The sequence below is a fragment of the Panthera uncia genome, chromosome B4 (assembly GCF_023721935.1).
Source record: "Panthera uncia isolate 11264 chromosome B4, Puncia_PCG_1.0, whole genome shotgun sequence".
Lineage (NCBI taxonomy): Eukaryota > Metazoa > Chordata > Mammalia > Carnivora > Felidae > Panthera > Panthera uncia.
Window position 1 is genome coordinate 123,026,333 of NC_064809.1, and position 15,367 is coordinate 123,041,699.

At 45.1% G+C, this 15,367-nt stretch overlaps 1 protein-coding gene across 5 annotated transcripts in view; it reads left to right on the forward strand.

The window, feature by feature from the left end:
* The first annotated feature begins 9,107 nt into the window (after positions 1–9,107).
* RIC8B (RIC8 guanine nucleotide exchange factor B) overlaps positions 9,108–15,367 on the forward strand; it is a 103,536-nt gene continuing 97,276 nt past the window's right edge. For 3 of the 5 annotated variants that reach the window (XR_007456817.1, XR_007456818.1, XR_007456819.1), the window contains exon 1: positions 9,108–9,804. Coding sequence is in view for 2 of the 5 variants with exons in the window: in XM_049626233.1 (XP_049482190.1) it covers positions 9,721–9,804 (84 nt within the window). In the remaining 3 variants the exon portion in view is untranslated. The remainder of the gene's footprint in view (positions 9,805–15,367) is intronic. The other 2 variants (XM_049626233.1, XM_049626234.1) reach the window with 2 other exon arrangements.

Consider the following 15,367-nt stretch of genomic DNA (forward strand, 5'->3'; position numbering starts at 1 on the left):
AAAATAGTCACAGTCAACAAGGGCTGAGTCCCAGAGAATAGAGTGGACATTCCAACAACTTTGCAGGGGAGAGAATGTGTGCCTCCTGCTCGCAGCACAGCAGAGAACTGGGGGTCAGCACTGTAGGAAGAGGGAAGCTTTTGATGAGGACGAGTGGTCCCCGGGCGCACTCTCCAGAACACAAGGTGCCCATGTCTTGGGAATTGAGTGTGTTACTTGTGTTCCCAATTGTTCTAAACCTTCCATTTCAGAATGGAGAAGGATCTGATTAGGAAAAGACAACAGCTGCTGTGAACTCAGGACTCAAATGCACCTTCTCTGCCTCTGATGGTTCCTTGCCAGTCACCAGAATGGGAATGGGCAAGGTTGGCAGCTGGGAGTAGGGCCAGTCACTTGTCAGAGGAAGAACAGAGGAGTCTTGGCAATAAAGGGACACTCCCCTCCTTAGGACTCTTTCTGAAAAGGACTCTGCCAGCTTGAAACTGGCTGAAGTTGTGAACAGCAGCCAGGATGGCTCACCCACGTTGCAAGCCTGTGGCGTCCTAGGCATCCATCCTGCTGTGTCCTTTTGTCAGGCCACCAGTACACCCCAGGTCTGGGAAGAAAGGGAATCTGTGGCCCCTCTGAGACTGCAGCCCAGTCAGAGAACAATCAAACGTGTGGCATTAGGTAAGCCCAACCCAGATGGGGAGAGGGACTGAAATCGTGGAAAGAGAACTGAGAGGGAGTCTTGGCTTCACCACCATGTGACCTTGGAGGAGTCCAGAGTGAGGACCTCAGGCGGCGATGTTCTAGAACTATGACATCCCAAATCGTGGCCTGTGTGCTGCTCCTGGAGCGGGGCCGGCAGATCTGGGTGAGGAGGGCGGACAGCTTAGGGGAAACAAAGAATGGACTGGCAGCTGGGCAGTGATTCAGAGGCAGCCACAGGAGAGAGGACGACGGCTCCACCAGCTGGTGCTCAAAAACAGCCCGAGGTTTGTGCCCACGAGTGCGGCCCGTATACCTGCCCCCCGCCACCGAGCAAGCCGTACCCCCTTCCTCAGAGCCAGCCCCACTCTCTCACATGATAGTGGTCTTCTGCTATTTTCCTTGCCTCCAGCTTTGTCCTTCACGTTTGCTTTAAAGTGACATCAATCACAATGTCCGAAGTGACTCGGGCCATGGAAAGAGCAAAAACAAGCAGGCTGTTTGTCCCAACTACCTACATCTCTTAAAGGCCGAATCACAAGATTTAAAAAAATTAAATGCTGGGAAGGAATGGTACAAATACTCCCTTTTTATACAGGGAAAAGAAAGAGTGTGGGGAGTGGGTTGATGTAGGTTTCCTGAGGCACAGAGTTCAGACTTAGACAAGGGCCAAAAGCATGCAAATCATCACCACTGGGGAGCTTAAGAGAAAAAGATGGAGATACTCATTGGCTTCAAAGTGAGGTAGCACTGGGATTAAATCTTGGTTCCACCAAAGATGTTGTGGAAGGGACATTCCTGCTCTCAGTAGGATTGGATTTCAGTGGTTCTCAACTCTGGCTGCCCATGAGTGTTACCCTGTCAACTTTAAAAAAAAAATACTGATGCACGGGTCCCACCACAGTACACAACGGGCCTGGCATGTGACCTGCCTCCAGCATCAGTAGCTTTCAAGCTCCCCAGGTGATTCTAATATGTAGCCAAGGTTGAGAAACACAACCCCTTACACCTTGAAGCTCTAAGGTCCAGGGGCTGTGTTCCCTGAGTAGCTTTTGCCCAGGGTTCCAGTCTGTCCAGAGTGGAGAAGAGTGCCACCCCCCCCTCCCCACCCCAGTCTACACTGTTTGGTTTCCCCCTCCACCGCAGCTGACAAAGCTTTCCCTAAGGGCACTGTTTTGTTTGCCCTTCAGCCCAGCCCACCTCCCTACCACTCTGCCGCCTGCCCTCCTAACCTGGACCTTCTCTGCTTCAGTTCCTTGGCAGCCTCCCAAGCTGAGCCAGCTTGGACACAGCCCCTGTGGTTTCCTCTTCTTCCAAGGAGGTCAGAACCTTTTGTGCTTCATCAGCCTCCTCCCTGAAGCTCTTCCCCCCATCCCTCCCTCTGCACCTCACCCCCCCCAGCCTTCTCACCCCCATATTTTGCTGCTGCTAGTGTAGGTGAGACGGAAGACGTGGGCCCCAAGAGTTGAGAAAGGAGCTGTTGCTAGGAAAGGAGTGTGGGTGGAGAGGTGGTGGGTGGGAGAAATAGGGCTCCCCGGTTGTATTCTACTCTCTGCCATCATACATGCCTCAAGAGCTAAAACCAGTTGTTTGGGAACTATGATGAAAAAAAATGAGGTCTGACCATGACAGCAGGGTGAGGGGACCAACCTCAGGAACAGCTGCAGTGCTGCCGCTTGGTATTTATAATAGTCTCCTGAGAGGAGGGAAGAGCTGCGGAGAAGAGTTGAGAAGGCGTGAATTCTCCGGGAAGTGCCAAACTGTGACCCCACCAGGGCTGGTATCCACCATGTTCTGGCCTGCGCTCCACCTCTCAGACGTGATCAGCTGCAGGAACCGACATGTAGTCAAGGCAGAGTGACCGTCTAAATGAGGGGCCTGCGGCACGCTGGGCGGCACATTTCTGAAATGGCTCTGCCTTCATTCATGGAACTTCCCAATTTCTTGGGGTCTGCTCTGTGCCAGGCACAGCAGAGGCCTCCTCTCCGTTCCTCACAACCTCCTGGCAGTGTCAGTGGTACAGCCATTTCTATTTAGAGATGAAGAAACGGAGGCGCTGAGCCTCACCCCAAGTCACACACAGTAAGTGGCAGGGCTGGGATTTGAGGACAGAACTGCCCTGCTCCCCAGTCTGTGTTCTTCCTACAATACACTGCCTTCTTCCTCCTTCCTCCTTTGGTCTCCACTCCACCCCACCCCCATGCCTCTCTCCTAAGCGCCTTTGGCCGGTGCGGATTTTAAATCAACCTTGACCATGGTAATAGAACCTACTGGGGTTGAAAAGAGTTTCAGAAGTTCTGGGAAATTCTTGTGTGTGCTAAATGAAGGCAGTTTCTAGGCCGGGCACCAGATCTTCCCCCACACTCGAAGTGGCATTCCACTCACTCTAAGTTAACAGCAGACTAGCTTTCCCTCTTGTCCTTTCCCAGGGCACATACAAACCAATACATTATCAGGGACCAAGATTTGGTCATTCTATACAGAAACAGGAACAAAAGAAAATCAGTAATAATGTAAAACAAAAAAAAATACCAGGTCACGGGAGGATTTTTATTACCAGGTTGAAAAAAGCTCTGCAGGGGAGGCACAATGAGCCAAGTATTCACCAGAATGAAGTCATTTGAAGGGGGGAGGCGAGGTGAGGGGGGACTGGCTACCTCTTGCTGTTCAGGTCACTACCCTTTGACAGTGGTGGCCTCTGACCTCAACAACCCTACAATTCTGTTTTGACTGACCCTGAAACCCATGAAATTCAGATGTAGGCACTGCCCAAAAGTTGAGATAAAGCTGACTAATATGGGAAAAGCTCCCGGTATGTGCCCCCAGCTGAAAGGAGCTGGCAGTTCTTTGGCGGTAGATGCAATTTATTCTGTCCTCCTCCTTTCAGGGAAATGCTAATCCTTCATAGGCAACTGGAGGGGAAGACTAAAATGTGTTGATGATGAATGACAATAATCCTTTGTCCACTTCTGCCTCCTCCTAGGGTTGAACCTTAAGAGTTTAATCAAATGTTGGTAAGTAAATTAATGCTTTACTGCATAGAGTTAAAAAGGAAGTGGTGGGAAGAAGGGCTGTGAGAATATATTTTTTCTGACATGTGAATCTCAAATACTTAATTGCAAAGGCACTGATATGGGGCGTGTGTGTGTGTGTGTGTGTGTGTGTGTGTGTGTGTGTTTTGGGTGTTTTAGTCCCCTTATTTACACATGCACACATAAGACAGTATTCGCAAACTGTCTTATATTAAAGTGTATCAGTGTAAAGACATTAACTTCAAGGTTTAAAAACCAAAGCAGTGTGCTGGAAATGCTTTTCTGTTGTTAAACATCAGCGACATCAAAACTCATGTGTTTGTGCATCAATAGGAATAACATGACCTTTATCCCCAAATCTTCACATCATTGTGCAGGAGGCTGCATTTCTCATTCTGGTTCAGCTAACAATTGAGTGGCTACTCCACACCAGGTGTGCTGTGCTGGCCACTTTGACAGCCATCTCTTTTAACCCTTACAGCCTCCTCCAAAGTAAGTGGTATAATGCTTATCACAGTTGAGGAAATCAATGTTCAAAGAGGAAGAGTGACTTATCCCTGAACACCCAGGGACAGAGGTAAAATTCAAACTAGTCTTTTGGCCTTCAAGTTTTCCTATTGGATACAAAAACCTGGTTTCCAGAGGATTTTAATGAATTTGACAAATGATAGGCTTCTGAGAGGCACACAGAGAGTCGGGACTCAAACCCAGGTTTTCCAATCACCAGCCCTGGGTCTTTTGCCACATTACAGCATTGCCACCCAAAGCGCTGGGTTTTCCCAAGAGGTGTTTGGATGGGATTCCAAGCCAGCAAGATGCAAATAGGTCTGACCTACATTCCAGCTCTTGGATAAATAAAAACTCCTAAAGGGCAGAGCCCATTTTGTGTGCTTAATTTGAGAGTCCCACTGTGGACAGTCAATATTAAACAAGAATAGGTACATTTGCCAAGGACTAACAGCATGGGTTCAGTTTTAGCAATTAAAATACTGGGAATATGACTGAGGATCCTAATAAAGGTGCTGGAAGGCTGGATCGAGTAATCATAGATTTATAGGAGTTAAAAAAAACAACTTTGAAGTCACCCAGTCCAACTCTAATTTTATAAATGAGACCCTGAGAAATTAAAATAATGTGCACAAGGATCTGACACTGGCTGGCAACTGACCCTCTCCTGTCTCCCAGTGCTATTTAACTTTTTGGCATATGGCATAGTAAGAGAATGTTTTCAGGAATGTAACATGCCATAAACTGAAGTTGGATTGGCTGCCTATGGAGTCATCATTGATTATGAAATGTCCTTCATATTTAACTTTTACTTATCCCACTGACCAATTGACCTCTAAGAAATCCCCATTGATGGCTTTCAAGTTCAACCAAGTCAATATTTCTCAATAAGTGTCTCATTAATTTTGTCCTCCTGAACTTCTTTCATGGCATTCCCCCCTACCTGCTGGCCCTCCAAACTGCCTCCACCATTCTTTCTTTATAATTTGCCTTCCCCGAGAAGGCTTCTCTGCTTCCTTGTCTTCCCATCAATGTTCATCTTGCAATTTCCACAGTACTTATGTTCAATTCCTTTCTTCCTATTAAAAAACATTCACTTATTGCCTGGGTGTTTCCTATATCCCCAAAGGACAGGATCAATTGTTTCTACTTTTTTTTTTTTTTTTTATGGTGCCTAAGACAATGCTGTGCTCCAAAAAACCACCAAATAGTTGTTTAAGGAACAAATCATGTTGATTGACTTTGCTATAAAAGGGAGACCTTGTTATTGGTAGAAAATGAAATTAAAATCACTTTCTTCTGCTAGGTTATTCTGAATTCTCAAAGACTAACAAGTCACATGTACATGAATTTGATAGTCTATCAAAAAACTAGGTCAGGGGCGCCTGGGTGGCTCAGTAGGTTAAGCGTCTGACTCCTGATTTCAGCTCAGGTCATGATCTTGTAGTTTGTGGGATCGAGCCCTGAGGGCACAGAGCCTGCTTGGGATTCTCTCTCCCTCTCTCTCTCTCTCTCTGCCCCTCCCCTGCTAGCATTCTCTCTCTCTCTCTCTCAAAATAAATAAACTAAAAAAAAAAAACCAAACAACTAGTTTGGTGGTTGATAGTGTATCAAAATATTAGTCCAGTGGTTCTGAACCCTGGCTGCTCATTCAAATCAACTTGGAAGCTTTTAAAACTACCACTACCCAGGCCTCACCACAGATCAACTGAATCAGAATCTTTGCAGGTATGCCCAAGCAATGATTTGCATATGCCATACTGGTATTTGATTTGCACATATTGATTTATACAACCTCACTCTTATGAATAGATTTTTCTAAAGAATGAGCATGATCAGATATGGTTTTCTTGTTGTTCTTAGAATCACAAAATTTTAGAACTGAGAAAGAACTAAGATAATATCTGGACCAACCCCTTTATTTTACAGCTGAAGACTCTGTGGCTTAAGAGAGTTTGAGTAGCCTGATACAGTGGCGAGATGATTGCTGAGTGACCAGTCATATCCTCAATTAGTGGAATTCTCTGAACTCCACACAAAAAACATTGTGTGTATGTGCGTGCGTGTAAGATTTGGATTTTAAAAGCTGTTAGCACCAGGTACTACTTAAAGACCAATTTGGCACATTCCATCTAGCCCGTTGTCATGGCAGAGGAAATGTCACAGTGGGATATATCAAAGTCCAAAATAAATGACTAGTATATATTTGCAGGCTTTTTAATTGGCCCCAATCCATAACATTTTATGCTATCAGAGCCCAGAGCACTTCTAGCCCTGAACTATACCACTTATTAGCAGATTTACTGCTTATGAGCAAGCTAATCAACACCCTGAACTTCCCTTTTCTCTATAAAAAGGAAGACCGTGCCTGTCCTATTGACCTTTCATTTTTCAGCTATTATAAGGATTAAATCAGATGATCTACGTATGGATGTCTTGAGAATAGTAAGGCACTGTGTATATATCTGTATAGAATTACTATGTTGCTATCTTTCAGAGCAATGACTTGTGAATAAATGTGTTACTTTGATTACCCAGGCTCTAAACCCTAATTCCTTGGTACCATGCCACCCAAGAATCAACAGGAACTGGAGTTAGTGCTGGACTAGAGACTCTAGTCACTGAAAGTACCCCGTAACTAAATATTCAGGGAGGTAAAGTGATGTAGTGACCCAGGATTTAGCTAGTCTAGGCTCTAGTCCCAGAGTCTGCTTTTAACTATTGACTTTGGACAAATCACTTAATTTTTCTGGGACCAGAGTCTCGTCAGTGGTCAAAAGATGACTTGAATTAGAGTCAAAGATCCTTTTGATTTATAAAATCAGAATATTAGTGCCTAATTAAAATTACTAAAGTGCAATTTCCCAAGCCGTTAATTGATGTGGTTTCACATTTTTTAAATCTCTTTTTAGAAGTTCAGGGTTGGAGCCTAAAAACATAAGCCTATTTCTGGTAAATAGACATTTTGAACACATGTGTAAGACCCTTGTTAAAAGCAACATCTCTACTCAGATACTTTATGCTTGTTAGTGTCCTGTCCTGATGCCCTTGCTCCACAAATAAATATATGGTTACCCAAAAGGCATGTAATACACTACTGGACACAGAGTAGGTATCCAAATACTGTTACTTTACAGCTTGCAGTAGGAGTCCTAGCTCTTATTACTTAACTTGTCTGAGCCTGTTTTTGTATTTATAAATGGGAAAACAGTACCTTCTTCAATGATCCACTGAGATAGTGTATATTAAAATGTAGAAAAAAGCGGGGTGCCTAAGTGGCTCAGTTGATTCAGCATCCAGCTCTTGATTTTGGCTCAGGTCATGATCCCAGGGTCATGGGATTGAGCCCCGTGTTGGGCTCTGCACTGAGCGTGGAGCCTGTTTGGGATTCTCTCTCTCCCTCTTTCCTTCTGCCCCTCTCCTCCACTCATGCTCTAAAAAATTAAAAAAAAATGTTTTATAAACTGTTAAAAACAATTGCAAGGTATTACGATTACCTAAGGAATGCAGACTGCTCTCAGTGTATTTTTTTAAGAGACAGATTAAAATCTTTCTGCATTAGTTTATCATGGACACAGCACCTACTCCAGTGCCTGGCTCAACAGATATGCTCAATGAGTGTCTGCTGCGTGAAAAGTATAATCCGCAGAAAAATCAAAAGCTCCATGAGCTTAGATTCCATATTTCTTTTTCTCTGCAAATTCCCAGAGCTAACACAGCATCTGACACATAGAAGAAGACAATAATTATCAGATGAAAAATTGTTACCCCTCTAGTTCCTCTTCAACACAGCTCAAGAGGTAGACGTGGGCAGAAGAGGCACCAAAGACGACTTCTGATACAGGCTGCTTGGAGTGGGACTGGAAGTTATTTGGAAAATTCACCCACTCTCTAATAGCTTGGGAAAGCAAAAAAGAAGCATAGACTCTTGAGTTCCATCAAGTTCAGTTTCCAAATTGTGCAATCTGGGTAAATTAATCTATTAACCCCACCGAGACTGTTTGCTCCTCTTAACCTGAGAATAGTACCCACCTCATAGAGTTAAGCACTAGAATGGGAGCTCCCTAAGGGCAAGGACTTTGAGGCCCACTGCATCTACACTGGACAGTACTGAACTATATTGAACAGTGCCAGACACAGCAGAGGTTCTCAAATACTTGTTGCCTGACGTTGTGAGAAACTGACGGAGAGGACACAGGCACAGTATGTAACAAAATGTTTGCACGTAGTAAACACTCAGCAAACGTGAACCTCTTCCATCTTCACTATCCCCATCACTACCATTACTAGCACATCGGTAGTATGTGACTGGCAGTCGGAGAGCAGTCACCTTTGGAGAAAGACCCGGATTCAAATCTAATCTAATTCCCCATTTCCCAGTTTTGTGACACAGGACATATCACTTAACCTATGCTGGTTCCTTTGGTTCCAGAAAAATCTCCACGTCGTGAGAATCAGAAGCTATATGGCAACGACCTAACGCTGAATCTGGAGCCCTCGCGGCACGCGATACGTGGCAGCAACTATTACTAAGGAAAAAAAAAAAATCCCCTTTTCTCCAGATAACTGCCTGCAATTTCCCACATTACTGTAGCTGAATACGTAACATGACCGCAAACAAGGGGAGGAAGGAAAGAATTTCAAAGAGACCGAAACCGCTAATCAAGAAAAAGAGGGAATTAAACCGGTGTTTGACAGTTCCCACCAAGGGGTGCTAGTTTCCCCGACTGTCAACCTGTCCGACCGGCCAAGGCTCGAGCAGGACAACCAGCTCTGATAGGAACAAAAAGGAGGCAGAGCAGACGCTTACACCCTCCCCCTAACGGTCTCTTGGTCGCTAGCCGCTGGCCTCTGGCTGCCGCGGGACTCCCGTTTCCGGCCCTGACCGGACCACAGCTCCCAGCATGCCTTTGGCGGGAAGTCTTTTCCCGCTGGATGACTACTAATCCCGGCATGCCATTCGGTACTCCAGTAAATTAGATGGAAGAGTGGAATGACCCCAATGAGCGCAGGGAATTGTAGTCCGTTTAGCTGCTGGCTTTTAGAGGGGCGGGGAAGAGCCGGGTCGCTCTCGTCAGCTGAGGAGAATGATTCATAGAGGAGGGTCAGGAGAGAACAGTTCTGGCTGCGAAAGCCCACTTAAAAGGCTGGACTCTTCCGCGAGGGAGGGAGAGGCAGGAGAGTAAGCGAGGCCTCGGGCCTGACCTCGCCTCAGGCCGCTCGTCAGGCCTCCATCGAGTCCTGGGCCTTGTCGGGGGCGGCCGCGAGGCGCCGGTTGCTGGGGGACCGGTGACGTCGCGGGGTGAAAGTTGAGGGGCGGTGACGTCGGCCCTGCCCGGGCGGAGGCTGGCGGGTTGGAGGCAGGAGGGAGGGAGGGAAGGAGGGAAGGAAGGAAGCTGGGAACGAGCGAGCGAGCGGGGGCGCGAGGCGTTTACCTGGAGGCAGCGGCTTGGGCGCGCTGAGCGGCCGCGGCTCCCCCGCACCTGCGGCCATGGATGAGGAGCGCGCCCTCTACATCGTCCGGGCCGGCGAGGCGGGGGCTATCGAGCGGGTCCTGAGGGATTACAGCGATAAGGTAAAGCGCCCTGGCCCCGGGCGTGCGGTAGAGCACCCCCGGGCCGCCCTCGGGGCTTGCACATCGCATCCCTCCCAACCCCCCTCATTCCGGGGATGCGCGCTGCTCCCCCCCAGAAAACGTTTCCGGCTTGGGCATGCGTGTTTGTGCCCCCAGCCTTTCCCGTGCGTGCATCCTGCATCCCCCTGCCCCCACTCTGGCGCCCACTCCTCTGATTCCGGCCCAGCCGACTGTCCCACGGTTCTCCCCCCCGAAGCATGCAAGTCACACCCCCAGAATCCGTAGATGTGCGTCTGTGCCCTGTGTCCCACTCTTGGATGCATGAATGCACGCGAGGCTTCCTCACCTGTATGGCATGAAAATCTGTGTTTCCGTGCTTAAACACGGCTCTTGATTAAGCATAAAACGCATCAGCCACGGTGGCAGTTCTTTCTATACCTATAGCACTATATAGTTTTCAAAGCTTGAGGTCTCATATATGGTCTAACTTGATTCTCAGAGTGTTTACGGGGTAGAGGGTGTCATCCTCCCCATTTTATAGATGAGAAAACCGAGGTGCTAAGAACTGAAATCACGCCAAGGTCATGGGCATACTATGTTGTAAGTGGGGGGAGATTCAGACTCCTAGCAATAGCTATTCTTTGTATCGCGGTAACAGCTTTCCCATCCAGTATCTCATTTAATCTTGACAGCAGTCCTGTGAGGTTTCATCTCCTTTTGCAATTGAGATTCTGTATCAGTTAAGTAACTTGCCCAAGGTCATACTTGGGAGCTGGGACTCCAGCCTAGGTCTTCAAACCATTCATTGTTCTTTCCACTTTACAGCTCTGCAGTAAAAAGGTATCTTGTTGTAAATCCCAGCCACTTCTCTGAATGTTTCTCCAGGAACCGTTAGCTCTCCATTACTTTTTCTTGCAGGAATTTTACGTGGTCACTTCAAAAGGTAGCACAGCACACCTTTATTCTTCCATTTAGAAGACTACTTTATAGGGATGACTGACCACTCACTTCTGTGAAAACACACTCAACCCCAAGTCTTACCCGAGAGACAGCACCTTCCTTCCTTTGACTGACTTGTACTCCTAATTTCCGCTTCTGTGTTTGCTGCGTGCCCACCACTGCGCTTTATTACACTTTGTACGATTGACCTGCCAGGGTGCCAGTTCTGCTCTGGGTGGAGAAGGTCCCAAAATAAGATACCTTCATTCCCATTGAACCTTCCCCAACAACCCTGTGAGGAACTGGTGGTTTCACAAATGACATTTAGGATAATGTTGCCGTTGAGAGATGGGGCTACGATTCGAATCTTGGTTTTCTAATTGCTCTTTCTACAGTACTGTGCTACTTTGTTTCGGAGGATGGATGGATGGATTCAGTTCTGTTCGTATCTTAGCTCCTTCACTTTCTTTTTTTTTTTTTATTTAAAAAAATTTTTTTAATGTTTATTTTTGAGAGAGAGAGAGACAGAGCATGAATGGGGGAGGGTCAGAGAGAGGGAGACACAGAATCTGAAATGGGCTCCAGGCTCTGAGCTGTCAGCACAGAGCCCGACGCGGGGCTCGAACTCACAGACCGCGAGATCATGACCTGAGCCGAAGTCAGACGCTTAACCGACTGAGCCACCCAGGCGCCCCATCTCCTTCACTTTCTAGTATGCTTTATTGTTGCATATCTGCCTAATTTGAGAGAAATTCACTTGATACATGGGTGTTCATATTACGGAGATGATATTCATTTAACTTGATTTAAAAAAAGATCGGAGGCAGCTACAAACTAATGCTCAAAAGAAAGAAATAGTGTTGAATCAACTAGTATTTATTTTGCAGTTACTATATGCCAGATATCTAGCAATCAGTAGGAACTTTCTTCTTTAGGGACGGGAGGAGGAAAAACCTCTAACTGGATCTTACCACCTTCTTCAATATTTCTTCTTCCCTCCAAGACTAAACTGATTAGAACTCCAGATTTGCTTCCTTGAGTCTACCTCTTCCCCTCCTTGATCTCCCTCCAGGTTGCTTTCTGTACACCGCTCCTGGCCAACTGCTATCAGAGCTTAAGTTCTGGACCTCTCCAGCTCCCCTTTCACACTGGGAATGTTTTTAGAGTTGTAATGCCCAGTGTATATTATTTAAGATGCTATTCCTGAAGTACTTTTTGGGCCAAGCCTCAGAATGCTCTGACTTGATGTGAACCGGGTCAGTCAGCTCCTTCAGGAAAGAGCTCTCCTGTTTAATGCTGATTATGGTAGGGCTAGCATACCAAGAAAATAGCTGAGGTTCATGTTGTTGGTGGGGCTTTGCTCCTCAAGGCGAGAGAGACCTTGGAGGCAGATGAATAGGAAGGGAAAGTATGATTGCGGTGGTCTGGCAGTAAGAATGGGGAGGTGGAATTAAATTGCCCAGCTCTATGGGATATGGAGTCTGAGATGCTGAAAAAGTAGCTGAACACTGTGCGCTTCATTTTTCTTACCTGGAAAAAACGGATTTGAGAAATGTTTAGAATGAGAGGTGATTGTGGGGCATCGAGGAGTCCAACCAAGAACAGAAATGAATCATGTACAGAGAAAGTGATTGGGTCATTGTTTAGGGGAGGAGGTTCTTTATGCTACTTTATTTCTCTAATAAAGCCGGAATTTGAGACAGTTCTAGAAATATGGTATACACATTTGAATAGGATATGTCAATATCTTGGACCATGTAAGAGGACTTTTTGCTTTCCACTTGGAGGTTGAGTTCTGACTCTTTGAGTTCGTTCCACAGATTTTTGCAGAGGAGCATGTTTAATGGCTCAAGATAGTGGAAAGAAGGTAGAATTTAGAGTCAGATAAATCTTGGTTCAAATCTGCCTTTTATTGGCTTTATGACTATGGATTTGTTATTTTAAGCCTGGGTCATGGCTTTCTTATCTGTAAAATAGGGATAATATTACCTAACTTATTATGCACCTTTAATTAACTGAAGTTTAATGCTGCACACTGAGCACAGGGCACCTAGGAGGCGTTTACTCAGTGAGTTATAGTTCTAATAGATCAAGGTACTCAAGACGTCTTGTGGCCATAGCACAGGCTCTGGAGCCAGACTGCCTGACTCTGATCTTCAACTTAACCATCCATGTAGCCTCAGACAAGTTAACTTAACTTTGCTGTGCCTCAATTTCCTTACCTGTCAAACAGGGACAATAATAGTACCTACATCATAGATTTGTTGTCAGGATTAAATGAGTTATATGTCTAAAGCCCTTGAAACAGTGCCTGGCACTGAAGAAGAACCCCTAACTTTAGAACAACAAAGGCAGGAATTAAACATGTAGCACTGAGTTGATTTAGCCTGATAAAAATAATTGGGGAGTATACTCCATAACTTCTCATTTTCCTTGACCCTTACATTTTCTAATGGGTAGCAAAATACCTTGTACCATGTTTAGAGCCACAGTTACCTATCTGGCTCCAGGTAACAACATCTGATTTCTGTGTTTAAAGAGACTGTAATTTTCGAGCCTTCTTGCTTCATTCACTGACTCTTGTTATCCTGGGGAGAGGGAAGATCTACTATCCCAGGAAAAATTAAACTTGTCTGTTTCTCGAGGGCATAATACAAGTTGACCCAACATAGGGAAGTATTAAAAAACAAATAGGAAGAGTGGTTGATCTTTTCCATTTGTCTCAATTCACCTGTTAACCTTTATTGAGTGCTTGCTATGTACTATGTATTATCTGTCCTAAGCACTTGCACATATCATCACATCTAATCCTCTTATATTAAAACTTACGAGGGAGATAGAAGTATTCTCTTTTGCAAGGGGAATAGGAAATTGAGGTTCATAAAGACAAGGTGACTATGAGCTCAAGGGCACATAGCTAGAAGTGGGTTTATGTTGCCTTTACCCTGTCTATTCTGTGTTTTTGAGCACAGAAGAGCAAAAGGTGTTCAGGACCAGTACATTACTTTCTTTGGTTACTGTTGGGTCCTAATCACTTCCATTCTAGTTATAGAATGAGCTGTTAATTATGGGAGGTATGTATTGTTCTAGTCTAGGCTGTCCAAGCTCCTCCTCCTCCTTCAGGGCCTGCTCTGATACAGATTTAATAGAGAGATTGGTTACCCTCATTATGATTATCACAACAAACAGTGATCAAGGGCTCTGAGGTGTACAATATCTTAGTTCCTTGAATCACAAGTTATTTAGACTAGAAGGACTCTCAAAGGTAATTGGATCTATCCCCTTCAGTTAATAGGTGAAGAAACTGAGGCCTAGAGTCATCAACTATAATGATAGCCAGAGAGATGGCTTGATAGCCATAAAAGCCACCTGGGCATATAATTACCTTATAACAAGCTCCAACAGGATTTCGTTTTGGAAATGTGGCAAATTTATGGCCAAATTAAAGGGAAAAGTTATTTCAGATACAATCAGGTAGATCTCCAAGAGTAGTCCTCATAAGAGAGGAAGATAACACTGATAGCTGTGAGGTCTTCATTTATGTGCTAGAAGAACCTGATTGATCGGGACCTAATATTGAGACAGTTCTAGAAATACAGTCTACACATTTGAATAGGGTATGTAAATATACTGGACCATGTAAGAAGACTTTTTGCTTTCCACTTTGAGGTTGAGTTCCGACTCTGAGCTCATTCCACACATTTTTGCAGAGGAGCATGTTTAGTGAGTTGTTCCTTTGTTATACCTTGTTCTTGTTTCCAGATTGAAATTCTGTAACCTCAGTTACTGGTGTTTAGTTCTAGAAGTAACCTCTATTTGTGAAATACAGCACAACATGTACACACACACCACCCCAGTTAGGCTAATTCCCTTGTATCAGTACTTTTGAGTGTATCTTCTGAAATATGAAATAACTCCTAGTTCTCTAATAGGTATTTGGCCAGATGCCACATCATAGGCCATGCTATAATAACAATAGTGGCCACTTACTGAACACCTGCTATGTGCAAGGTGCCATACATAAAAGATAAGGAAACTCTGACAGGTAGTAAAGCTGAATAACTTGACCAAGGTCACACTTTTAGTAAGCAGCTGGACTGGACTCAAACCCATTGCTGTCTGCCTCCTGAGCCTGAGCTTTTTAGAGCCTACTCATAGGATATAAAAACCTATGGGGAGGAGTCCTTGTGAGTCTGGTGTGTCACTGAGCTGTTCCTAGTTTACTTGGTCTCTAAATTGAACAATGGTTTTACTCTTTAGTTTATATTTGACTTGTTGCTCCTGTTCATCTGGAAATTAAGCACATAAAGAAGGTGAGGTGGTTGACTGTTGGCTAGCAGTTCTATAAAGGTATTTATAGCCAGAAATGCTAGTTCCCCTTCCCTTCTCTTTCAGCCTTAGAAAGGAGAGAGAGTAAGGGTTAGAAGTACTGAATAGGTTAGGTATGATCTAAGTTGTATAAAAGAAACCAGCCTTAGAGAAGCCAACATCTTTGGATCCAAACAATCTTGGGGGGTTGAGCTTCTGAATAGATTGGCACATTCAAAATTCAATTTGTATTGCCTCACATGCCAGTATATTTTCTAATTAAATTAAGCCCTCATGCTAGTTAGGGCTTTTGAAA